Source organism: Syngnathus leptorhynchus, chromosome 5 (assembly GCF_054491065.1).
Source record: "Syngnathus leptorhynchus isolate UIUO chromosome 5, UIUO_Slep, whole genome shotgun sequence".
Lineage (NCBI taxonomy): Eukaryota > Metazoa > Chordata > Actinopteri > Syngnathiformes > Syngnathidae > Syngnathus > Syngnathus leptorhynchus.
The window spans coordinates 14,290,001-14,316,791 of NC_141199.1; the positions used below are offsets into that span (position 1 = coordinate 14,290,001).

The 26,791-nt window shown below is 42.9% G+C and overlaps 4 protein-coding genes across 9 annotated transcripts in view; 2 read left to right on the top strand and 2 right to left on the bottom strand.

Moving 5' to 3' along the window:
- The window catches only part of pglyrp2 (peptidoglycan recognition protein 2), a 3,807-nt gene extending 3,389 nt beyond the window's left edge, over positions 1-418 (bottom strand). The window contains exon 1 of the mRNA XM_085912815.1: positions 200-418. Coding sequence (XP_085768941.1) covers positions 200-275 — 76 coding nt within the window. The 5' untranslated portion in view covers positions 276-418. The remainder of the gene's footprint in view (positions 1-199) is intronic.
- A 531-nt stretch (positions 419-949) lies between these two features.
- LOC147057120 (mucolipin-1-like) lies at positions 950-8,648 on the top strand. The gene is made up of 14 exons (XM_085912867.1): positions 950-1,097; positions 3,376-3,656; positions 3,721-3,888; positions 4,016-4,172; positions 4,358-4,439; positions 4,643-4,739; positions 5,270-5,369; positions 5,534-5,640; positions 5,717-5,866; positions 5,936-6,037; positions 6,122-6,244; positions 6,364-6,570; positions 6,827-6,957; positions 7,037-8,648. Exons 1-14 carry the CDS (start codon positions 1,067-1,069, stop codon positions 7,071-7,073), a joined length of 1,773 nt encoding a protein of 590 aa, XP_085768993.1. The 5' UTR covers positions 950-1,066; the 3' UTR covers positions 7,074-8,648.
- Positions 8,649-10,027: 1,379 nt separating this feature from the next.
- prr36a (proline rich 36a) lies at positions 10,028-23,333 on the top strand. 2 transcript variants are annotated; one of them, XM_085912724.1, is made up of 7 exons: positions 10,028-10,235; positions 14,732-15,291; positions 15,383-15,476; positions 16,942-17,198; positions 17,280-19,625; positions 20,266-20,290; positions 21,027-21,441. In XM_085912724.1, exons 2-7 carry the CDS (start codon positions 14,775-14,777, stop codon positions 21,304-21,306), a joined length of 3,519 nt encoding a protein of 1,172 aa, XP_085768850.1. In that variant the 5' UTR covers positions 10,028-10,235; positions 14,732-14,774; the 3' UTR covers positions 21,307-21,441. The 2 variants fall into 2 exon arrangements, with proteins under 2 accessions (XP_085768850.1, XP_085768849.1); XM_085912723.1 differs by lacking the exon at positions 20,266-20,290 and having other exon boundaries at positions 21,027-23,333.
- On the bottom strand, positions 22,132-26,508 carry LOC147057122 (UPF0575 protein C19orf67 homolog). Of its 5 annotated transcripts, none has more exons than XM_085912743.1 (8): positions 26,397-26,462; positions 25,960-25,984; positions 25,777-25,880; positions 25,556-25,663; positions 24,669-24,778; positions 24,300-24,485; positions 24,092-24,232; positions 22,132-23,903 (listed from the first exon to the last, which is right to left on the bottom strand). In XM_085912743.1, the coding sequence occupies exons 3-8, from the start codon at positions 25,861-25,863 to the stop codon at positions 23,768-23,770; spliced, it is 768 nt and encodes a 255-aa protein (XP_085768869.1). In that variant the 5' UTR covers positions 25,864-25,880; positions 25,960-25,984; positions 26,397-26,462; the 3' UTR covers positions 22,132-23,767. The 5 variants fall into 5 exon arrangements, with proteins under 5 accessions (XP_085768869.1, XP_085768871.1, XP_085768870.1 ...); XM_085912745.1 differs by having other exon boundaries at positions 26,418-26,455; XM_085912744.1 differs by lacking the exon at positions 25,960-25,984 and having other exon boundaries at positions 26,397-26,508.
- Between the last annotated feature and the right edge of the window lie 283 nt (positions 26,509-26,791).

Below are 26,791 nucleotides of genomic sequence, written 5' to 3' on the forward strand. Positions count from 1 at the left end.
CTTGTTTTGGAGAGGTCGATCGGCCTCCCATACATGTTTTTGGAATGTTGGAGGAATCCCAAGAAGTCATGGGGAGAACATGCAAACGCCATACATGAAGCCTGGAGCTGGATTTGAACCCATAACCTCTTCACTGTGTGGCGGGGATGCTAATAATGTGTTTCAAAATCAAATAAAAGAGTAGATAACCAAAACATACCTGCCGGCCTGCTTGATATTAGAGTGAAGTAGAAGAATGACGCCAACAGGAAGAGTGCGACTCGAAAAAACGCCATCTTGGTTTAGATGAATAAAAGATATCCCCAAAAAAAGAGAAAAGGAGTTTACAATGTTTCCAGGCACAGTTGGTTGTGTGTGTATGCACTTGCGCCCTTTAGGACAAGTACGTGGCTACAAATATCGATTCGGCCAACAGAAAGATGCATCATATGCTCAACAGCGACTGCCCCCACGCAAATGACAAAGGTCACAATGTCATCAAGAGAAAGTCCATCCCTCCAAGTTTATCCTGATAGTGCTGAGAGAGAGAGAAAGACAAAGAGAAGGGAGGGGGATCGCTTACACACATGACCCCAAAGCACATAAGGGCATGTACATGTTATATTCTACAATAATGTATAACAATTTAATGAAGTAAAATATAACACACAGTCAAAAATGAATATTCAAACAATACAGTGTAATATTATTTGTGTATTTATTTAAATCATATTCAAGGCAAATAATTAGAGCAACAAAAAGAAATCATACAAATGTAATATTATTTGTGTATTTATTTGAATAATATTCAAGGCAAATAAATAGAACAACAAAAAGAAATCAGTAAAAACAACCAATAAATTCACTTTACACTGGTGATAATTTAATTTAATAATGCAGTCTGTTCGATTTTTCGTCGGTAACTCCCGTTTGGTCACGTGATGTCTAGCCACGTGATCCGAGACCGGAAACGAGTCCGGATGCAGATCGCCTATTATCAGATTCTTCACATAATTTTACAGTACGAAGAGTAAACAACTTGTCGCCGGATTTAAATATATCTATTTCTATATTTTAAAACATAAACATGTCGGCGATGGAACAGCATGACTGCCCAGGTAATGTAATACCGACCGCTTCCTCGTGACATACTTTTGCGTTATTTTTTTTGTGCCTGGACTGTCAATATATGACTGTACCGATCTCGTGTTTTTTTTTTTTTCTTTTTTGTATCATTATATGTTGTGACGTTTTGTTGTGTTTATTTTCGGTCGTCCACAATGTTATAGTCTGTTCTTATTTAGCTTTCTCGTTCTGGATAAGTTGTGTTGACAAAACCGATTCGGTATTACCGAGACCGCCTCGTCATCCAAGTTGATACGTTGGATTTACTTTCATTTCCTTTTTACATTGCTTATTTTAGTGGTTTACGTTGAGACTGAAAGTTGTTCTGAACTGACGTGATGCTTAAGTGCATCATTATATAAGTCATGTCGTGTTCGTGTGTTAAAAGAAATGTATGCATGCTCTCAAATTTATATTTAAATTCGTCCCAACCCGCATCTCTTCAATTCATCCAATGAGACACATTATTTTATAGTGATGTGTGAAATGAATTAATTGGAGATCGAAATGATGCATGCGATCGTGTAGAATGACATTTTTTTTTCTAACGAGAGCATTATTTATTCTACATTTCATTGACATTGCCAAATGCTATTTTACGTATTTAAATTTAATTTGACAACAAAAGGATAAACATGAATTTTCACTTAAGCATGTGGGCAACTGTAGATTAAAAGCATGTGGGCCACTGTAGATTAAAATAGATTTTTCTTTATTAATTAGTTTGTCACTCAAATGTTTTGTTTGGTGCCAAGAATGAATGGATGATGTCTTGTTTCATGACTGCGTTGCATCACTTTGAAAACTTTTCCAGTACTGTATTTGGGTACCAATAAAACAAAACTTTCAAACAGTGTTGATTGGGAGGGAGCGCAAAGTTTGCCGTTTGTTCATTATGCGTTTAAAAATTGTTTGTAGGCTGGAGATTTTAAGTCTAACTTTCTAAACGATCATTGTACGCGTGACTCAGAATTCATTAGAAAGAGAATGGGCCAGTCACCACTTTTCGAGCCGTGCATTCCTCTTTTTTGCAACCTAGTATTTGGCCACTGGCGTCACCAGACGAGATGTTAAGCACTGATAACCGCTTGTAGACCTATTTGATTGACAGACAGGCCGCGCTGGTCGCTGTTTCCGACCTCGCTCCGCAGACGGTCGTGAACCCGAAGAGTCAGATATTTCTGCGGATTACACTCGGTGTGTGTCAAGGCATGGCGTGCGCCCAGGTTTTGTTTTGTCCAATCTTCATGGAGCGTGACGATCGGCACGCTCCCCTGATGGCAGATATCCATCGACTCTACCTCCTTCCCTTTTGTCTGCAGGAAATAGTAAGTGTTCGGATTCTCGTCTGTGCCGCTGGCACGCAAAGGCTGTCACTACCTCCACACAGCACCCTTCTCGTGTTCAGAGTCATTTTTATTTACTCAGTAGAACCTCAATTGAACATTTGTGATAAGTGACCAGCCATGGATTAGTTCTTTTTGTCCTCTGACTTTTTTTTTCTGTTCTAAAGTATATCAGGAAAGTCAGTTGCAGTTTGCGGCGTATCACACTCAATGGCACACTTCTCATTTTCATCCAGGAAGTTGAATCAACAGTTTGTTTGCCTTCATGACACCCTAAATAATAAAAAAAAAATGATGCACGTTGTGTGTGTTCTGCATTTGGATGTTGTTAGCTCAGAATTTTTATTTTTTTATTTTTTTTTGCTAGTCCAGATGATGCTGGATGGCCCTGCGACTGTGGGTCTCATGATTTAAACCATGTGACATGGATAAAACATGACTGGCCTTCTTTGTGGGCAGGAATTCAAACAAAAGTTGTAATCAGTTTAACTCACAGCATTACCATTTCAAAAGTTGTGCTTTATAGTTGTTGTGTGTGTGTGTGTGTTTTAACAATATGCTGCCATTGAGTTTAATTCACGATGATGTTCTTTTTGTAACCTTGCTTTTTAGAAATTTACAAAACTATTTATTTGAAGGGGACTTAATTAATTACCTAATTATTATCTTTCTGGAGCTACGGCATACTTGGTCCAATGGAGAGGTCATTGCACCTCAAAAAGAATACTGCTGAATTTGCGTCTCTGGATTTTGTCCGGAGGTGACCCAAAACACTCGTTGTCCTCACGTAATAAGAACTTATTACATTTAGTAAAATTCTGGGTCTCGATCAAATGTTAAGTCCACATTTCCTCGTTTCTTGTTTAGGCCTTGGTGGAGGTCTGAATTACTGAGAAGTTTGTTTCTTTTAATTTTTTTTTGCCAGAACATGAGAGCCACCCCGCCTTATTGAGCTGCTATGGTTCGACAGGCGACAGCGGGGAACACCACGAGCCTCTGGATAGCAACTGCTTCGATAACCACGCCAACCACCATTTCACCGGCGCCACGGCGGGCCACTGGGTGAGCGCCGAGAATGACGAGGAAGCCATTCGCAGGAAGTTGAAGTACTTCTTCATGAGCCCCTGTGACAAATACCACGCTAAAGGTCGTAAACCTTACAAGCTGATCCTGCAGCTGCTCAAGATCATCATTGTCACCGCTCAGGTACCAAACTATCGATTCACTTCTGTCATCCGCCATCACACCTGTCCCCCTTTTATTACTCCAGTTGGTGCTGTTTGGCCTCAGCAACCAAGTGGTGGTGACCTTCAAAGAGGAGAACACCATGACGTTCAAGTATCTCTTCCTCAAAGACTTTGACGAGTCGTCGGACAGCTCTTTTGCAGTCTACACACAACGAGACGTCTACGAGCACATCTTCTACGCTGTGGACCAGGTAACTCCGTGTACTGAATATAAAGGCGGAGATTAGTCTTGCAATTTATTTAAAAAAAAAAAATGTGGATATACAAAAAGTCTGACCTAGGGTCATGGAATTTGAATCACTGCTAATGTCGTTGCAGTATCTGGCCCTGCCGGAGACCACAGTAGGCCGCTACGCTTACGTCTACGGCGTTGGCGTCAACGGCAGCGCGCTGTCCCTCTGTCAGCAGTATTACAAGAGAGGCCGCATCGACCCCGCCAATGACACCTTCAGCATCGACCCGCACATCATCACAGGTACAATGCAAAGCCCACCCATGTACGATTTTGGATTTGCTGGTTCTGTGGTGCTGATTTATTGACCAAATTCTCAGCAATCAAATAATACTGAATTATGATGTCCATCCGCAGGGCACTCGTATCTTTTTGGACCGACTTAACACACACAATTGATCTAATATATTGACTTCACTTTTGCCCAGACTGCGTCGGAGTCAACCCTCTGTCTGTGCCCCGCGCGCCGCTCACCAGCTCCTACAAGAACTTTACACTCAAGTTCCACAAGTAAGGCTTCATTTTTCACATGGCTTTCGAGTATTCCGTCGGTCTCCTCCGTCACGGCAAAGATCGTATCTCGTGGCGGCGTTCGACACGTTTATTATCAGCAGGCACGCTCCAGCTCATGTGGATTGCGTGTTTTCGGGTCGTTTCTTTTTTGGTTGTTTGTTTTGTTTGGGCGAATCAACTTGTGTCCCTGCGTTCTTAAGGTTTATTAACGTCACCATCGAGTTTCAGCTGAAGGCCATCAATGTGCAGACCATCATCAATAATGAGATCCCTGACTGCTACACTTTTTACATAAAGGTGAGAAAAGTACTTGTGTGTTGATTCTGTTCTGCACACTGATTTTAAAAGAATAAAACAAAATAAAGTTCAATTTATTTCATAAAATATTTCATTTGTTCCGCACTCTGATTTTAAAGGAATAAAACAAAAAAGAGTTCAATTAATTTTTATAAACGATTAAATTTGTTCTTTTACGTTAAGCATGTTTGACATCATACAATTTAATGAAGTGATTATTTTTTTATATATTTTGACATATAAGTCCACCTATATATACAATTTTGTTTATCGTTAAGGCACCTTTAATTAGCAACGTGATTAAAACAAATGTTTGCTGTTTTTTTTTTTTTTTTTTTCAAATAGAAGATTCAAGATGGATTTTTTTTTTTCAATTTGTATGATCCTCATTTTGGACAGCCAGTAACTACCGTAGATCATTTGAAGAAGGGAAAAAAATTCAAGTCTGAAGCAACACGGCATCCATTTTGTCCCGCTCGGTTTCTGAACGAGTCGTGGAGGTGACTTGACCGTTGCTATGTGTCGATTAGATCGTGCTGGACAACAAGGCTCACAGCGGCAAAGTGAAAATACGACTGGAGAATCAAGCCTCCATAAAGGAGTGCAAAGACCCCAGCGTGTCCGGACAGGGTGAGCACGAGATCCTTTTTTTTTAAGTATACTTTGTAACCACTCAGATAATTTATTTAGATCCAAATCATTTTATTTTGTGCACTTTTATTAAAGTTTACCAATTCAAATCCAACCAACCCCCCCACACACCTTTCCTTTTTTATATATATTTGAATCCCCAGCTGAGAACTACACCCGTGTGGCGTTCGATGTCGCCGTGGCTCTTGTGTGCACACTGTCGCTGGTTTTATGCGGGCGCTCCATACTGCGAGGCATCATTCTGCAACAGGTTACAAAAAATTCTTTTGAAAGTACTCCTCAAAAAGGGTCTACGATTTGCTTACTGCTTATTTGTGGTTTATCAGGAGTTTGTGCAGTTCTTTAAGGAGAACCTAAATCACAAAGTGTGCTGGGCAGACCGTCTGGAGTTCATCAACGGCTGGTACATCCTCCTTATCGTCAGCGACATTCTCACCATCACCGGAAGCGTCATCAAGATTGGCATTGAGTCCAAGGTGAGCAAAAATGTCAAATGTTAGGTTGGAAGTCACAAAGTTAATCTTTTCCCTCCTCTCACTCGACAGAATATGTCTTCCTATGATCTATGCGGCATCCTCTTGGGTACCTCCACCCTCCTGGTGTGGGTGGGAGTCATTCGCTACCTCACCTTCTTCCAGAAATACAACGTAAGCTGCGCATCCGCTACTTGGCTTTGTCACGCGATTTGCACCGAGTAAAAAAAAAAAAAACTTTATGATGTCATGGTTCAGATCCTGATCGTGACTCTTCGAGCAGCCTTCCCCAACGTAATCCGCTTCTGCTGCTGTGTAGCCGTCATATATTTAGGCTACTGCTTCTGTGGCTGGATCGTGCTGGGACCGTATCATGTGAAGGTACCGCACCTTTTAATTAGCCTCACTAATAGGGGAAACAAGGCGGCCGTAAGGGCTGTCCTTAGGGGTCGTAAGGTCACGTTTGCAAGTGTCTTATAAGAGCGCGCTTTGTATCGCAGTTTCGTTCGCTGTCCATGGTGTCCGAATGCCTCTTCTCCCTCATCAACGGCGACGACATGTTCGTGACCTTCTCGGGAATGCAGGAGAGCAGCACGCTCGTGTGGCTCTTCAGCCAAGTGTACCTGTACACCTTCATCTCGCTCTTCATCTACATGGTGCTGTCGCTTTTCATCGCGCTCATCACCGGCGCCTACGAGGCCATTAAGGTAGACCAGAAAAGCCAGCCTGAGTCAAACTGAATACTCTGACATTTGAATCATTCAACAATGATTTTGGATATAGAATTATGCTAGGAATTGGACTTTTGAAAAGGACTCTCCTATGTGTTCAATGACATACAATGTGAGATTGGATTGCGACCTTTTTTTTTTTTTTTGTATCAGGAGCTAGCAAAAAAGTAAACATTCCGGGAACTTGAAGTGGAAATGCAAACGTCACTGTTTCCTGTATGTTGTGGTACAGCATCAAACCCAGGAGCCCATCCACATAACAGACTTGCACGCCTTCATCGCCGAGTGCACCGACGCGCCAAGCTCCGGCAAGTTCAGGGGAATGGAAACGTCGCCGTGCTCCTTTTTCTGCTGCTGTGACCGGTAAGCGCACGCTTTTCTTGTTGTTGATGATTAAAACATTTGTGTGTTAATAGTAACCATGCTGTTGTATTTCCGCCAGAATGACAACATACGAGGACGTCCTGCTAGTGAATTGAGGACAAGCCCCCCCCCTTTTTTTTTTTCCTCTCCAGCACTTGACTGAAGAAGGAGAATTCAATCAGTTGGACTAGCATTTCCGATGACGAACGGACTGGTCGTGAATTCTTCAGGAACAAGCCGCTTTGTGCAGGATGAAAGCACACGTAGTATTTCATGGCCCGATGTCAGGCCAACTCAGTGTTGTTGATTTATTTTTATTTTTTTTAAACCTGCTATTTTTTTAGCAGATTTCAGCCTCAGGCCCATCAACACGCACAAAGCTTTGGGGCGGATCCAGTTTGACTGCAGCCTTGGAGGGGATGGCCACTTGACATGGTATGCCCGTTAAGTGTTCTTATATTTTGGGGAACCAGAATCCTCGTTTGAGACTTTTTGTCCCTATTCTTTTAAAATTTGTATTAAGGAAAAAGGAGTAACTCACTATTTGAAGCATTTAATTATCAAAACACTTTCAATAAGCAAAACTGCAATGCAGACTATTTTGGAAAAAAAAATAGCTTTAGAGAACACGTGTATCTTAAAAAAAAAAAAAAAAAAATTTTTAAATACTCAAACAAATAAAACCAAATCAAAATTGCACTTAATAAATCCAGTTCCAAAATTCTAAATTTCACCTGAAAATGTCCCTGATTTATTCAATAGTAAAACTCATATTTTTTAGTTGGATTCACAGAGTGGAAGAGCCCTAACATTTGATAATTTTAGCTTACAGTTTACCAAAACAAAAAAAAACCTCAAAATACTCAAGACATTTTTGATGTTGAAAGGATTGTCTGATTTGTTTGACAATTCTGTATAATGTATTTTGAGTTTTTAAACTTTTTTTTTAAATTGAACTGGTAAAATAGATTTGAGATGCAGCTGCATTATGAAAATTTCAAAGCCCCAAATATGATTTCTTTATTTAAATAAGTTTCTACTCTGTTAGTTGAGAATCTCAGGTAGCACTTCCCTTATGCTGCACCAGCATCATTTTTCTATATCATAGATTTTGCAATATGTATTCACAGTCTAATGCAGCACTTGGTTTTCGGTCGTTATACCAAAACGAAGGAAACTGTTCTTAATTTTGACACAAGATTTCTTCAAGAAACAATTTTGGAGCTCTTAGAAAACCCAACTTGAAGCAGCCAAACAGGTCAACAACTTATGTATAGCAATTTACTATGTGGTTCTCTTGTAATATTTTTTTTGTTTGTCTACCCTGGTCATCATTACGGCTATTTTATATGATGTTTTGTATCGCATGAAACGCACAATTGTCAAAGGGGACTCCCGTTTTCCTGACTTTTATTCAATCATATACTAAAACAACCAATGACTTGTTTAAGTATAACACTGAGAAACCTGTTGGAAATTTTGCCTTAAATAATATATTATACAAGTCTATATAATATATTGTTATATTATCTGTATATAAGATATTTTCCATACGTGCCCTAACCACAGACACATTTTTTATACACATACGGTACAAATATTCTACAATGTATCACAATTCAACAAATTGTTAACTACTAGAAACATGATGTCTTGTACACATGTTGCTGATTAAAGTGCCATGGATCAAATGCGTGTTCAATATTTTGAAGTTGTGAGAAATATGAATTCCATCCATCCATCCATCCATCCATCCATCCATCCATCCATCCATCCATCCATCCATCCATCCATCCATCCATCCATCCATCCATCCATCCATCCATCCATCCATCCATCCATCCATCCATCCATCCAAACCACTTATGCAAACCGAAATATTGTATAATTTTAAGAATTCCTTCAGTGTTTCATTTGGAATATGACATCACAATACACAATCGGCTCCAGTTACAGTACCACCTCCTCTTAACTTTCAAAAGAGAGCGCTAGTGAGTCACCTTTTAAAAGCTGACAATTGAGACATTTGCAGCAGTCAAAGGTTTGCATTGCAAATGTCTGCTATGATGCAGTTGTCTAATGTTTTCAGTGCTGCACTTCGGAGGAGTGTAATTTCATTATGCCGTCAAATACGATGATGTCATTTCCTGCTTATTGATAATGTAGCGCATTAACATTTTCTTCCCACCACTTAAAATCATGCATTATGTACTGCTCTGAAGATGCTTTCCCGCTTCCTGCCTGGCCTGCAAATCATAATTTGCGCTTTATCAAAGGAGCGGAGTATGTCTCTCTCTACACACACGGACAAAGAGGAACATTTCAACTATAAATCTTGAGGGGACAAATGTGAGTTTATGGGTTTTCCACTGGTTCTGTCACGTGGCCCATTGTTGAGAATAATGAAACAACTGCCAGACTCTTAAAAGGTTCACGCACTTTTCCAAATGGCTGCATTCTTTAAGCCCAACCACCTCTAAGAGTTTTTCCAATATAACTTAAGTCTTATACCATTCTATTCTTTTTTTATCCCAGTGTGTTGTTGCACCGCTCTTTGTGCGTGGCCATTCATTGATGTCCATTGTGCAGGCAGCAGCTGCAGCTTAGCTGAAGAAATGCATTCACACAACAAGTCATTCACCCAGCAGTAGCATTTGTGGGCCTTGTACCATAGGGAAGTGGACCCTTGCAAAAAAAAAACAAAAAAAAACCCTTTGTACTATTTTTAGAGATGATTCTTAAACAGGCAAGTTTGAAAGGATTTGAAATATAGACAAAATGATTAAAATTGTTTTTTGACTGTTTTATATATTTTTTATTATATATTAAATTATTGTTATGCATCTATGATTTGGGGTTGAAATTTACAAAAAATATTCAAAATATCACATTCCCCTTGGAAGTAGATACAAGATAAGCTACATCACATGAAATCCCGCGATATCTATACTCCTGACGTCATGGCTTCTTTGCATAAACACCGGTTTCGTTCGCTGATTGGTCCGCGGGGGGGATTTAATTTGTACAGGCCACCACGCTTCCCCTTTTCAGACAACTGCTCCTCCCCCTCGTCCCCCCCCCCCCTTCTCTCGCTCCGGCCGCATCCTTTTATGAGCGAGGTTGGGCTAGCCTGCCGCCGCCTAAACGTGGAGGGACCAACGGCGTCTCTATTGTTACGCCGTGGCTGATAAACTGACCGCTCCTTCGTCATTTATTGTGTGGTCTTGCCCGCCCAAAGAAACGACTGTGTGTTTCTTCACGAGCCGCCGGCCCGAAAGGTAAGCGCAATTAACCACGTCGGTTACGTCTTGTCCTGCTTTTCTTCAATTAAGCTTAAATAAGCACTATGGCTACGAGTTAAGCCGCTTCTGCTCGAGTTTGTGGCTTGCCGAGAGCTTGTAAAACGGTTCGTCGGGGCGCTTTTAAAGGCTGGGGTGTAATGATGTGACACGCTAGCTTGTCACTGTGCTCCATGGGGCGGCTTTTCTTGCAGTTGGTTCATCTTCCTTATCCTTTCGTTTGGCAGGTGGCGTTTGATGGTTTGTTGCATGATTTAGCATTTGCGTTATTAGAACCACAACAGAAGGTAACAACGGTGCCCCTAAATAATTGCGTTCTAAAGGCTTCAATAGGGCCTTCAGGTCCACTAAGCGACAAATGGTGTTATTAAAATGTCGCCTGAGGCCAAACAATTTAGACCAAACAAATGCGTCCCTCCAAACAATGTGCACCAAGTGAAAGCACTCAAGGGAGACTTGACTGGATGCGATTCTCGGATCAGGAATATTCTCAAGGTACTTTCCACATGGAGCAGCTCACTTCTTCACTTATTGGAAGATCAATTGATTGGAACCCGAAATGACCAAACTCCCTCTTAAAAAAAAAAAAACACAAGTAGCGTTTGACGGCTGTCAGAATCTGAGTCAAGTCATGTGGCTTCTTGGGCTACATCATGTTTGTATTTTGGTCCTGCCTGATTCACCAAGAGGTGTGAGTTTACTTGGCCAGGGGATGTGAAACCATGTGTGAATGACTCAGGAGGACTTTCACCCCCCCCACACACACACACACAGTTGGCCCATTTTCAATTGCTTGGCCACACTTGTGTGTCCTATTACGAGGGTCACTTAAGCCTTGTCGATGCCAATGTTTCCTCTATGGCTTACCGTGGCTAAATCTTCTTTTTGACTCGTCAGTATTTGGCAATTAGTAAATTAGTCCCCAAACCATAATTTTTCACTCAAGATGAAATGCAACTTGTGTGTAGAATTGCCATAGTTTGGCTTTACGGAGATCTGCAAAGGATAGAAGCAGTTCCATTGTAGCGGTCACTCCAAAATCATGAAAAATCCCAAATCTGTTGGTTTTTCACAAATGCAAAATTCTCAAAATAGACTTTGAATGTCTTTCTACCGAGTCATTTCCTTCAGCCCTATGATGTAACCATGCCTTATCAAAGAGGTATTAATTTATCTAATGGGATGTTCATAATTTGCCGCGATGTACAATCGAATGCAACGTTAGCAACCGAATCTGCTCTACATAGAGCAATTTCCATTTATCTGCTGTGGTTGGAGAGGAAAAAGAAAAAAGAAGCACAAAACAAAGGAAACACCTGCAGGCTGTTTGGAACAATGCAGTATAATAAGGAACAGTCATCCCGTTCCTTTTGGCGAGAGAATATTCCAATTCTCTGATCTGCTTCATCTGTTTATCATTTTTCATCCCGCTTTGCTTGTCCTAATGAGAATTTAAGATTGTCAACGCTTCTTTCGGAGCGAGCACTTCCCTGCCCGTTAGATTTAAGCGGTGAGTGCTGACACTGCACTTTTTTTTTTTTTTTTTTAAAAGGCTCTCAGACTGCAAGACTTGGCCCAGATAATTATTGATAAGGCTAAGTTAGCAAATTAGTGGTCTCTTTTGGAACGCTGGAGTTTGCAATGCTTTCCAAAATTTGGGCACTCGGTATCATGGGTGTGTCGGGCAGAGATTGGCCTCGGTTCACCTTTTTCTGTAACCCGATCAGACTCTCGGGCTCGCCAACCTCATATTGACTATTTGTGTGTACTCTTGTTTGCCGAGAGTGTCTGAATCTTTGGTTGTGCGCATTATCAACCGCATTGATTTCGGTCTCATCCGTCTTTTTTTTATATCCTCGGGGCATTCGACTGACAAGCTTCGCCAGCTGCCCTCTCCATCCAGTTGCACCAGTTAATCCAGTCAAAAAAAAGCACCCCCCCCACTTTCCTTCCACTGCCACGCCTTAGTGTTGATGGTGTAGAGACAATGAGCCCACCCCCCCCTTATAGTTTCTTAATGTTGGCCTAATGCACGCAGATGCTGACAAAGCCTTTTTGTTTTCTCGCTCACCTCGTCTTCCCATGGCGGCAAGGTTTGGTGCTGTTTTAGTTTCAATCGACCGTAGTTTTTTTTTCCAAACAAAGTTTATGATGATTACACAGAAACTGATATGCTGTCATGAAACTGAAACTAACAATCGTTTACTGCCACAATAAATGTTTGAGTAGTTTTCTTAACACTTAGTATCAGGGACATGTTTTTTTTTTTGTCCAGGGCCATCTTGAGGTCCTTAGTTGCTTTTTGAGCTTTGTTACTTTTGAGCATTTATAATATTTTTTGTTTGTAAATATGATCAAAAATTGCAAATATAACCATTGATCATCTGTCCACATGATACAATAATCCAGTTATTCACTGTTTTGGTGTTCTTTAGCCACGAGTACAACAAAATATTGTGGTGCCTGCAGCATGGACTAAATATCAATTATTTTTTTTGCTTGCACAGGGCACACTTTTGTTTGTAAAGAAAAGTGAGTCCATTAATATCCCGTTACTCCTGGCTCGAGGACATTTTCAATCATTTTTTTCCTGAAATTCCCTTGAAGGAACTGCATGTTCCAGAATGCGTGTGCTCAGTGTCTCCTGACAGTTGTTTGTTATTCCAGTAAATTCTGAATGTGCTCAATTTGCACTTATTCTAAGTTGTTACACGCACAAACGTCTTCCTACTTCTTGGAACTGAGACATGTTTGATGATTTTGACTAGTATTGTTATTATAGTATGGCTTGCATGACACACTGATGGAAGTTAATGATCAGCCTGCCAGTGTGGCCTCTTATCACACAGCATTCTGTTAATGTTTAATATTGCTAAGCCAGCTTCATTTATCCAAGGCTCCATGTAAACCTGACTGTTTGGCTCTGCAGGTATTTATCAGCTGCGTGTCATTTGTTTATTCTCTTTGCAAATCACATTTTGGCATCAAACAAGCACATTCTTTAGATATGCCCGTTGACCTGGAAATCCTTCTCCGACCTTCTTATTGACACACGAAAGCAACACCTGCCACTCGGGAGGCTGGAGCAAATCGCTAATGTTGGAATGCGAGTGGGTGCGGTTTGCGCTTGACGCCCTGCCAGCTCAACTGTCACATTTTGCTGTTAATCATTGTGGAGCGCATGCAGTCTTTCAGCGTCTAGACAAGTTCAGTACAAATTCTTTACCACATGGAAACAATCGGCATGGCAACTAATACATCATCGGTCGGCCATGCTCTTTTTGTGATAGTGGTGTGGATGAAATGGAGAGATAAAAAGTATAAACACCCCCCCCCCTCCTGTTCTGCAGCCTGGACAATGCATTCCAAAATCCCCGCTACGCTGTAAGGCTACAAAATCCCTCTCAGCTTGTAGTAGACACCATATTAAAAGTGACCCATTTTGTCACGCACTGCTTGACATGTCTGGGCAGCGCAATGTCATTAAACTGCCTCAAGGGGGGAAAAAAATCCACCTAGAGATTTATTGACTTTTATTGAAGCAACCAGATGTAAATATTAATAAGGTCAGTCAATTTTGTGGCTATATCATAGGTGTCAAACCCAAGGCCCGGGGGCCAGATACGGTCCGAGACATCATTTTATCCGGCCCACGTCGGCGAAATGTGCGTCGACGCCACGTGTATATTGAAATTACAGACTGTCTTTATTTCACAAAATAGAAGTATTGCTAGTTATTTTTCTTACCATTCATCTTTTCAAAATATTAGAACCGTTTTTACTTTCTCTTATTTCAAAAGTAGTTCTTCATCGGTTTGTTGTGTAGCCTATACTGCTTATCAGGTATGACGTTGACGGTCATGATAACCCATCGAAGGAAAGGATGATTACGATGAGGCCCGTGACAAATGAGTTTGACACCTTAAAAACTCCTTAAAGGACTTTTTAGCTGATTTGTATCATGGATAAGTTTTTCCACCTGTGAGATCCATAAAAACAGTTGCCGCCTACACTGTCTGAAGCATTTTTCCCTTTTTGCTGTGTCCTCCAGAATGTCTGACACAATTGTTGGCACCGCTTACCACAAATGTCGACATATTGCTCTAATGAACTATCAAAACAAAAGAGACAGCCAAATGCGGTTTTGCTGGTTGTTCTCTTGACACAAATTCCCTCCAAGCACTCGTGCGTGGTTGTAAGCAAAAAAGCAAAACAATCTGTTGGAGCAGTTTCAAAAGTAATTAAGTTTTTGTTTTCAGCAATCAGCGTCAATATTTATTATTCCTTACAATGTTCGGCTTTTAGGGGGAATATCATTTCATTGTAGAGTGAGGAGATTTCTTGGCATCTCTGTTTATTCACTTCCTGTTTTTCCAGACTGTCCCTAAATTCCACAAAGGCCCTTTACCATAAATGGGCTTTCCTTTTAACAGTACGAAGGGTGGATCATTGAGATGAATTCTTTTTCTTTGCAGAAACTTTAGCAAGACACAGCAGCAACCTCAGCGTTGGGGGGGGATGAAACCGGATGGGGTTACCATGGATACCACAGAGCCTGAAGTTGAAGCCACGGAAGCCGAACAGTCCTCAGTGTCACCGGACCACGGAATAGAGCAGGCCGCATCCCTGCCAGAACAAACCCAGAACGACGGTTCGCCCCAAGAGGCTTCCAAGACGAACGGGGAACCGGACCCTCAAGTCAAACCGGAAGCCGATGCCTCCAAAAAGCAGGCTGCCGCCAAAACGCAAGATTCCCTGAGATCCAAGTCTCAGTCCAAGCACACCAACTCGACTGCAAAGTCATGTGCGGCGGGGGCCGTACCCAAAAAAACGGTGAGTGTCGCAACTGTCGTGCCCACCGTCAAGACCCCGAGCAAAGTGGCTCAACGGAGGCCCACGAGAAACGACGCCTCTCGGACAACGTCGAGCGCCGCTGCGACCACGGCAAATGGTAGCAGGCCCGCGACCCTCGGCGGAAGTCTCAATCGGAGCACGGCCGCTGACGGTGTTGACACAGCTCGAGCCAAAAGCTCCGGTGAGTGGCGTCATCATTTGAGCATTTTTTTTTTTTTTTTTTTGGATGTTTTAGATGGTATGCCAACTGTGTATTTGATTTCTCCGGCTAGTGGCTCCAAGTAGAGCAACCGCATCCACCAACCAGAGACGGTACTTGTATGTTGCTGCCAAAGTTGACAGCGGTGCCATTCCAAAAACCAGCAGGTATGCAGACAATCGCTTCATTTTGTTGGATGAGGGAAAGAAGGAAAAAAAAAAAAAAGTTTTGTCTTGAATTGGTGAGGTATTTTCTTGAAAGTCACTTTGCATGTCCCTTGGATTACAGTAATCCCTCCTACTTCGCGGCTTCAACTATCGCGGCTTCGCTATATCGCGGGTTTTCAAAAATGCGGAAATGAATTATTTTATCGCAGAAATTTCATCATTTCACGAGGTTTCGCGGCCACTTGAGTTTCTTCATTTTCCTTTAATAATGATAGCTTACGTTTAAAAGTGAAATGAATAAATTAAAGAGTCAGTACAGTATACTTTATCGTCACATGTGACTTCAGGGCGTTCTCGCTGTTGTATATTTTGGACTAACTCATGTTCCGTAGTGGGAAAACCCCGGATGTGGGAGGGGGAGCTTCGGGGACGTTCAGTGTCGCGATGTACGGCCAGTGAACTGACTGTGATGAAAGGAATAAAGCAGTACCCATCACGTCGTTGTCCGAACCATGCTTGCTACATCAGAACCTGGAAAATAGTAAAGATATAACACTCTCCACCGGCGGTGGCCTTCATCTGGACATAGCAATACACTGTTAGTCTCGTCGCTAAGGCATGAATGCGGAGCGCACAGTCCATTGATATGAAAGTCCCCTAGCAGCGAGCTGGTTGATGTCAGCGATAAAAATAGAATATCTTCCAAGAATAGCTCAAAAAAATCTAGTTTCTATTTCGCGGAAATTCCCATTTCGCGGTTGGGTCTGGAACGTAACCCCCGCGAAGTAGGAGGGATCACTGTATTTTGATTCAGGTGATAATTACATGACGTATCTCGTTGTCCCCGTGCTAAACTTTCACCTCAAAAGGACCTTGGTGTGTTGTCATTAAAATTCTATTGGACTGTGATTTTTGTATTGATTTCAACCCGACTGCCAGGAAATGTAATACACCAGCTACAGAGCAGCTCCGCCCCCTTCCACCCCCATCCACCATTAGTGGATAGTGTGTGTGCACGTTTGGAAGAAAAAAGGATCTTAACTACATTTATTAAAGGGTTTTTGGTGCCACCATTAAAATGAATTGATATTGAGGGGGAAAAAAAGTAATTTATAAATGGCCTTTTTTTTTTTTTTTTTTTTTTTTAAATCACATTTTAGATGATTCAAAAATTTCTCCCTCATCACAAACATGCTTTTTTTTTCCCCCTCTCCCAGAGTTGGCAGGATTATGCAAAAACTGCTTAACCTATTTCCATAAAGCTCTACGGAGGGGTTGGGCATGTACAAATGAAAAATCCAGTGCATTTTTTTTTCTGAAACAGGTCACACAAAACACTGTTGATTCCTTATTGCTTAATATTCAGATATGGCCATTATAGAAACCCACATGTGTGCTATTTGTTTTGTTCTACTTGTACACCAAATTCACAAAGCCTCTTTCTATGCAATTGTTTTTTTACCAGGCATACCTCAGCTCCTCAATTGGCGTCTGCGCCCGGGACTGGTAGCAGCGTTGCCAACAGAGCGCCCACTAGTGCAGCGGCTGCTACTTCAGGATCACGATCGGCGCCATCCGCATCTAGGGCGGGCAACAATGTTTCGTCCAGGCCGCCCAGCACCGCAAGTAGCAGAGCTGCTGCGTCCAGAGCCACCACGCTACCCTCTACTGGCAGGATCACAGCAATGCAGCCACCCTCCTCTGCTGCCACAGTGAGGAAAGGTAACATGGGAGATCTTAAAATAATATTTCAATGTCTGCTGAACCAAGATCTCAATCATCTGTTTTCTGTGTTGACACCAGATGTTCATCGGCCACCTTCTGCTGCAGTTGCAAAAAGGCCCGCAGCGCCATCGGCTGCGGCAAAAAAGCCCGAACCTTCAAAACCTACAGCCGGCGGAAAGCAGCCTTCTACCTCCAAATGGGCCGCTCATAGTAAAACGCAACAACCCGGTCCTGCAAAGCCTCCCAGTGGGGCTTCTCCCAAGCCTCCGGCGGCAAGCAGAGCACCCCTGCGAAGAACCCCGCATTCATCTCCAGCTAACAAATCCACAAACGGCAGCACACCGCTGGCCAAGCAGGAGAGCAAACCTATTCAAGCGGTGTTACCTTTCAGTGCCGGCGTCAAGAAGATGACTTCCAAATGCAACCCCTCTGTACGGACACGAGGGGGTGCTGTTGCAACGGTAACAAGGGCAACCCCGGTGGCAGAAGTACCCCAAGAAACATCTACTCTTCCAGAAGTGGTCCCGCCTCAAGCCTCCACTCAGGATCCTCCAATAGAAGCGGTACCTCAAGTGAGCGCTCAAAGCCATTCGGCGGCGTCCTCTCCTCCACGCAGCCCGCTCACTCCAGCTTCATCGAAAATACCTCCACCGCAGCAGGAGATTGAGAACGATGCTCCTTCGGTTCAACAAGAGCAGGAGTCAACCTCCGCTGAGCTTCCATCGGCCAAGGTGGCCTCTCTTCCGGAGATACCCAGTCAGTCTGCTAACGTGTCCTCAGAGCAGACAGCTGCAAAGTCCATCACTCGGGTAGCTCCGTCCAGTAATCTCAATGATGAGGAAGAGGAAGAGGAAAGGGAGCCAAGTCAGCTGGTTTCAGTTTCCGAAATGAGCGGGACTTCACAACCCACCGAGGAGTCACGTCCCGGGTCGGCCGGACCGGTCGGCGGCTCCGCTTGGAGGGCCGGCGGCGCCTTCCCGGCTGAGTTGGACTCGCTTAGCGGGAGCCAGCAGGGGGCGTCTGAGTTGAGTGCCCCCGGCGTCCTAGAGGGCACCGAGAGCATGGACGATCTCGGAGAGGGCAGCCTCAAAGGAGCCATGGACATGGAAGGGGCTTCGGCCGGCTCGCCGGACTTCCAAAAGGTTCCCGATATCCCCTTTAATGACTACGAGGAGGAGGAAGATTACGACGATGACGACGATGAAGACAGAGTGTGCGACATGGACGTGGGCTCTGAAAAGACGGACGAGCTGCAGAGGCGCAGGCACGACAACGCCGCCGATGATGACGAAGAGGACGAGGACGTGGAGATGGCCAGCGAGGCAGTAACAGAGAGCGGACTGGAGAGCTACGGGAACGCCGACGAGGACGACTTTGCCGAAGATGACAGACTGGACAACTTGAACAGGTTGGTCCAGCTTTCTCCGCCTCCTCGGCTCCCGTCTGCACCGGGTGCTCCGTGGCAACGACCCGACCCGTTTGCTCAGCCCTGGGAAGAACAAGCTCAACCTTCTCAAGTGGAGCAGCTCACTGATCTGGTCTCCCAACTCAGGCTGGTGGACGCTCCAGTGAGCCCACTGGTGGACCCCCTGCAAGCAGACTTCCAGACTCCGTCCCAATCCCCCGCTCAGGCTTGCCTCGAAATCACCTCAGATCCTCAAAACCAAGATGTTTCTTTGTCTTCCAAGCTTGAGGATGGGGCCAAGGTGCGCACGGAACAGTGTACTGCGGCGCCACGTCCGACTTCATTTCCTCTAACCCCAGAGGAACTTGGCGTAGTGAGTCCCCGAATTCAAGAAGTCCCGCTCACCTCTCCCCAACCTGATGCGGGTGTCCATATGGCCAGCGGTGACCAGGAGGTCAAGGCCCAGTCCACGCCAGCGGACGAGCTTTTGAGAGGCGTCGTCAACGCTCTCACTTCCAACCCTTCGTCATCTTCCGTGACCGAGGACGAAGCCAGCGACACGGAGGGCGAAGCTCTGCTGGAAGAGTCTTTGGAAACTGCGCCCGTGAGCAAGGAGAACACAACCTTTGAGGTCCAGCCCCCCGGACAACGCTGCCTCTCCACCGTGGAAGAAGTGGAGGAGTCGGAAACGACGGCTTTGACCGACGACGCCACCCCGCCTTCCGCGACCTCTCTGGCGTCCTACGGCTTCGACTCGGCAACCACGGCCTCCAACGCCCATTCGGCGGGCGAGGGCTGCGTCAAGAGCCCGGGCATCTTCTCTCTGGAGGAGCTTCCCGAGGAATCCAAGGAGCTCTGTCAGCAAGCCCGGCGCGACGTGGAGTGCCGTTGTACGGAAGAAGGGCAAAGGGCCGAAGCGCAGGCTGTGAGCGCTTTGCAGACCACGCAAGAAAAGGCAGAAGACGCCAAGCCTCCGTACTATTTGACCATCTGTGAAAAGACTGACAACTCTTTGGCAGGTAATGTACAGTAAATTGTCCGTCTCTGTGTTCTGTCCTTTCAAATGTCTAGGGATGAATCCGAAAAAGGGACGACGACAGCTTTCCTATTGACGAAACATACGTGGGCTGACATTCCTGTATGTGCAATAGCAATTTCCGTTTGGCGCTTATCAATGCCCTCAAAAGGCGCCATTGATTTTGTTCAGATGGAATTGGATCAAATCGATAACAATCCCGAGACCTATTTATCCCAATGCTATTGATGACTCATTGGTGCACTGGTGTTATGTATTTTTCTTTTGTTTTTTGGGGTCAATGTAGGAATTCTTCCTTCGACCCCCACACCCCATTCCGTGTCTGTCTTGCACTTTAACATGAAGTATATTATTGTACCCTTGTTTATCAGTCTTTGAGCGATGAAACTTAAAATAAAGATACCTTTTTTTTTATAATGATTTCATACTCATTGCATAGTTTTGTTTAAAAAGGGGTATTCCGTATTGGCTCAACTTGAGTTCCACCAATCCAAGCCTCATAGTCAGCTGCAATACGGCCCAAGTTCACCTAAGGAAGATATCGACCAGACTCGGGATGCCACGAATCCAACAGCAGACCTTGGTAAACGTTTGAACTCTTTGCCCTCCCCTCCCCCCCAAAGAGGAGTCATCCCCTCGTCACTCTAGGTGTGTTGCCGCCCACTGACTACTTAAAAAAAAAATCTGCACTCTTCTAAGTCACCCTAAGTTTTCAACTGAGCATGTCACTGGTGCGTACTGACTTTAATTTCCATCTCATGTTTTTTCAGGTTTGCTGAATAGCTTGGCTGTAGGACTTTGATGTGTGGAATCAGGGTTCAACACAGATTTTTTATTTTTTTTAATCATTTATGGTTGCTCCCTGCTTAGGTTGCTCTATTGCAGGGGTGGGGAACCAAAGAGGACTGAATAAAACCTAAAAAGGTTCCCCAGCTTTATTGTGTTGACAGTCTAAAGCCAAGCTATTATTAAGTCGCGACGCTTTTTTTTTTTTATGAACACGACTGCATGAGGAGCTTCTGCATGTCATTTGAATTCACGGGTGATCTCGGCTGGTTGCATATACAGGAACTTGGCTGCCTTTTTCTTTTTGTTGTTATTCACACCCACCTGTGTTTTCTGGGTGTTTATGAGTGGGGGAGAAAAAAAAAAATGGTTTGCACATTTTTTTTGCTCTTGTTCCAGAATTTCTGCACTGTTTTCACAATTTTACTCACCATCTTATTTTGAAATCTGAACTATTTCTGCCCACATTGCAAGTATATTTTAGCCGAAGCAATTTTGCTTGTTTGGTTGCGTTGGCTGACACAGCATTTTTTTTTTTTTTTTTTTTTGAAGGGTCAATGGTTCATTCTGCTTACATTAATTACTTTTCCCCACACAGGCCTCAGCTCGCAATATCAAGGCCACCACCAGGGGGACCCTCACTGCGCGATGGCCCGTCTGACCTGTGCCGACCTGCCGCCCCGGAAGGTCGGGCAGCAGGTGCTCAGCCCCCAGCTGCGACGGCTGGAGCAGCACCAGAAGCAGCTGATGGAGATGCAGCAGCGACGAGAGCAGCAGAGCAAACCCCTGGAAGGTGTCGAGCAAGAGAGGAAGAGGACAGAGGAGGAGGAACAGAAGAAGAAGAAAGACGAGGCGGAGGAGGAAATCAAGAGGAATGAGCGGGAACAAGTTGAGGATGACAGAATGGCTGACCAGGTTGGCAAAATGCTCTCTGGGGAAGTCAACCTTGTCAATGGCGAGTGCAAAATGTCCGCTGAAGAGCAGGCGCAGAGGCAGGAGCTGCAATTGCAACTTCTGCAGCAACAGTCGGAATTGAAGCAAAGGCAGCAGATCCTGGAGTGGCAGCAAGAACTGGAGGAGCAGCCGCCTCCCGCCCGAACCGTGGTCCTGTCCCCCTCGTCGGGCCTGTGTACCATCTACGAAGCTCTGGAGAGCAGCGACGAAGAACCGGACGGAATCCGCCGTCCCGATCGCAAAAGGACCGTGTCGGCGGAATTGAGGGGTCCCAATGAGGACCACTCCTCCTCCTCCCCTGAACGCCCGGCCCCCTTGGACCTGGACTGGGGCGCCAAAGTGGACATGGTGCAGCAGCTCATCAATCAGACATTGCTACTCAACAGAGATGGCTGTTCCTCTCTGCTGCTTCTTCCAGGAGGGGCGGGTGGCACCTTGAGCCCACTGGAGAGCAGCTTGTGGCCCAGCCTCCTACCTCCCATCAGCCCTCCCTCGGCCACAGTCACCTCTGTGAGCAGCTTCTCCCCGGAGGCCACCGGAAGCTCCCCTCAGGGAGATTGGACAGTAGTGGAGCTGGAGACCCATCACTAATATTCAAATAGGGGTCAGCTGTTTAGTTTTGTGTGTGGAATTTGTAGGAGATCACTGGAGCTAGCGAGAACTGCTCACGCACTCTTTCTTTACTTGACTTCTGGCGTACCTTCTTCGTCTTGGCTGAACATCCATCGAGGAGATGTTGTGATTGGGTAGCTCATGTCGTGATTACTGAACGTAAACAAATTTGAAGTTTATACTGGACATCCCTTTATGCTGAATGTCTGAGCCACAGATGTACATATAATGGATTATAATATTTTTTTTTTGGGTGTTACGAGTATACAAATACACTGGAAACGACTCTCTTAAATTACAGTTGGGTTTTTTTGCATCTAGCTTAAGAGCATTTTTTTTATTTGTAAAAGTTTCCCCTTGTTAACGTTTCAGTCAGGCACTGATGCTTTACTTATGTTTTTATGTGTTCATATGAAAGCTTTTTTTTTTTTTTTTTTTGAAGGTCCATGTGGTTTTACTTCCAATTCAGTGCACTATTTGAATGTCTGTCTTACTTGAAAATAGCCCACTACTCGCACCACTTGTGGACTTACTGTACTAGTCACTAAAATCATTGACTAAAACAAAAAACACACTAGGAAAGAAGTTGTGGTTTCATCCAATGGTTCATTAATTAATGCGGTCGCAGAAGTCACTCGTCGGTGCAATTGACTCAGTTTGAGCTACGTTATGATTCGATTCATATCAGAGCTGTTGCACTCATTTTCATGAAGGGAAGAGTCCTTGTAGTTTTTCTTCTAAAAGTGTCTTATGTGTTTGTGAATTAAATCTAATGAAGGAAATCAATATTTTTTTGTCCCTATAAATACATTGTATTTTGACATGGATTTATTTTAAAATGTCTTCTTGACTTTTATTCTTGGCGCATTAGTTGTTGTTTTTTTAATTTTACCTATAAAATCTTGGATTTTTCCCATGCGTTGTAGTTTGTAGATATGTTTTCTTTCCAGGAAGGGTCATCACACTTGTAGCTGAATTTAATTCTTTAACAGGATGACAAATGATTATAAAAATCTGATGTGATTTAAAAAAAACAAAAAAAAATACAAAGCTGGATTTGGAATTGCTACCAAAAGTATGTCTGAAGTTAACCAAGCAGGTCAATTGGTTGTTTTTTTTTTTTTTTTTTTGTTTTTTGTGGTTCCGAGGTTTATCCCACTGGATTTTATTTGCACCCAATTGCTAAATGAGGAACCCATCATGTGTTTTTAATTTATTGACTGAATCAAGGCGAATGTCTCGTAATTTTTAAATGTTTTTTCTTCTTTTCCCAAGGCCATAAATCTGTGATTGTGTATAATTATTTCAAGGTGAGGTTTAATGTAAATAAATGTTTTTTTATATATAATATATATTCATGAATTCCAGAATGTCGTTTTTATTTTAACAGTGATACAAAATGTGACTCAAGTGGTTTTAAAAACCACCCTGACCACCTTGAAACTTATCATTTGAACCGTTTGTTCTTGTGACCAATATTTTTAAAATGCATTTGACTCTTCCCTTACACAACGTCTGAGTCCTGCTCGTGACATTGAATATTTACCAAAGGAGCATTTTACATATTTTCATCCACATGAATTGGCTGATGCAACCCAGTCCACATTCAACGGTCCAAGAATAATTCAGCATATTTTAAATTCAATTTCAGCATTTAAGCCCAATTGCTACATAAACAAAATTTTCTATGTTAATTAGAAAACATCCTGGCAAAAAAAAAGCCTGAAATCTACTTGTAATGAATTAAAGTCACTGTTTCAAATCATTGCATATTTACAAAAGTGCTGCTGAGTTCATGGATGACATAAGTAGCTGCAGCAGGTGTTCTGTAGCTGTACAGCTTGTTGGTTCTTGGCTGCCCATGAAGAGGAGCTTCTCAAAGGCGCCCTCGGGGACTTCACACAGCACCCTGAACAAAATACATGCCTTGTCACACAATGGCAGAATTAACATAGTCATGATTTTATTTGTAAAATACTGTCAATGTTTCGTGAGGAAAACAAAATATTATCAATTACAGGTGAGTACTTTAAAATTGCAAAATGTCATTACACATTGTATATGACTGAATATAATTAATTAATTGTCATGTTTTACCAATCAAAGATGGTCTCTGTGCAGGGGTCAGGCTGGACCTGAATCCACTGACCGATGGACCACATCCGGACCACTTTGGAATCCGGGTTGTCACCATCGGCGTGCAAGTTGGGAATACTCTCCTCGTAGCATAGGTAGTAGCTGAGCAGAATATATATTTTTTGTTATAATATTCAAGTTGAAAAGTAAGCCAAGAGAAAAAACTCACTACTCTGTCTCAGGCTTGCTTTCGCCATCTTTTGAGCAATTGAGTCGATTCACATTCCAGCGCATGCGTTTGAAGAGGCCGGTGTTGACTCTGGCCAGGTACGGCGTCGGCTCACAGTAGCGGAACGTCGTTACGCTCAGCCTCAATTGCTCCAGCACGATGCGGCCCGTGCAGAAGTGAGACATGCTGGGGGGACGAGGGAAAGCAGAAGCAGCTACAATAGATCAAGTTGACACTCATTTATCTGTATGATGATGTTTATTAGTCAGGTCAACCAATTAAGGTGAATTTCTGTCTGCAGCACAAATATTGTATTTGTTGGTATACATAAATGTAATTGTGTGTTTGTTTGTGTGTTCACAGGCTTACTTGTCAGGCTCGGACTCGTCCAAAGTGATGAGATTGCTGCTTGCTAAGGTTAGCAACAGATGTTCCAATATGTCACACATCTGTTCAGAGAATTCTCTTAGCTGTACAAACTACACACACAAACACACACACACACACACAGGTCATAAGGTTTTCATATTTTTGTAAAGTTAGTGAACCTACAGTTGGAATCAATGCATAATTATTTAGTATCGTTACTTATTCCCAGTAATGACTCTGAAAACAGTAGGCTCAAAGATAACCTAGGGACTGACCCAACGTTTGATCAAACCTGAAACGTTTCATCAAATGAACAACCTACAAACTATTTTTTGTTGTTGTTGTTGTTGTTTGAGGGTGAGGTCACAAAACAACCCAAGTTTTGGGGGTTGATTGGTTGGTTCGTCAATATTTTGGGTTTAATGAATAACCCAAAAAGTTGGGTCGTCCTTTTTTTGGACCTAATTAGGGATTATTTTTAACCGCATTGTTGTTAAGAGTAGTTTAGCTATATGTTCAGTATGTCACAAGGTAACCATTTAAACCTACGGACAATTTAACAGCCTCTCGATTCTAAACATAACCCATGAATTGTATTTTATTTTGCGAGAAATGTTGAATTTATGAAAACATAAAATGCTAATTTTATAGAAGAGAGGCCGAATCATATTATTCCTACCTCATGTCAAATCATTGGCAATTGTCAGAAATCATCAACATAACCTGTGACATCACATTGATGATTATCTTTATTATTAAATGTAAATTCAAAAACTGTTTTACTAGTACACCTTGGCAATAATCAATAACCAACAAGTAGCTCTAACTTTCCAAAACCTCTGTAGAGTCTTCATCATTGCTGAAGTACAAATATTAAAGTTTTGTACCATGTCAGGGGGCAGCTGCATGATGCGGGTTGCCCATTCCAGGAAATGAAAATATGGCTGGCAGGCGTCCGTGAAACTTCTCACCACGGCAGCTTCGAGTCCTGATTGCTGGGGAATCAAGTCATTTTGACAGAGGATAGATTCATTGGAGAAACAGTCTCTTGTGACAAATGTAAACATCCTGACATGCAGGTGGTCTTGGAACTCAGACGCCCACTCACCGTTGACCGCCTGATCCTATGGCGCACTTGCAATGAATGTCTGGGCAAAATGTTGACCATCTTCGCTTCGACGTCATTTGGTGACATTTTCTTTTATAAATTGTCTATAAATTAAAATGCATTCAAATATATGCGTCTCGATAAACATTACTTCAAGATTCAAGAAGAATTTATTCGCCATACTTGCTTGTATCACGGCTGCCGTTTCCTGTAATTCAATTGATTTTTTTTAATTTACAAATTCAAATTTCAGATTCTGTGTTGCCATGCAAATGTAATCTGCTCAGAGCCTTCATCTGGATCAGGATATATACAGGCTGGTTTATTAGCATCTCTGATATGTACAATTTATTTTATGACAAGATTTTGTGAACCTAATTGTGAAGTTCTGAAAAAAGGGAATCGGACCTGTTACACAAACATTGGACAAAGCCAAATTATGAATCACAATATTTGCCAATATGACTGCTTTAACCAAAAAGTTCAGTTTGAGGGAATGATCCTTGAGCCTGGTTGGTGTTGGGAGTCGTTTTTTTAAAGTATTTCATGGGCAGCAGAACTTGACACATTTTTGACCGAATCACTACTGTATACCCGACAAATACGTTATCATTACATACCCGTAGCGTCTCTCAAATTACCTTTGCGGTCTTCTGTGGAACTGATATTCTTATTTGATACTTAACAGTCTATATTGAAGGAGGATTATAAATTCTTTCATTCTTTGTCACACATTATCAAAGACAGATGACATCATAGACACCACTCAGAGTCCCAAATGTGCGTGCTACCCAAAAATCATAACCCTGTGAATGTTAGTGGCTTTATATTAGTTTTAAATTGACTTATTTAACTAACCCCTTTTATTCAGGTTAGAAGTTAACAGGCTGAATTTTTTTGGTCACTTACTTTTTAAGAAGCAATATACTTTAATCCTGATTATGATGTAATGCTTTTGTTATGAAATCTGAATGACCGACAATACCTACAAGGAATGTTTGAGGTGAAGTGCACT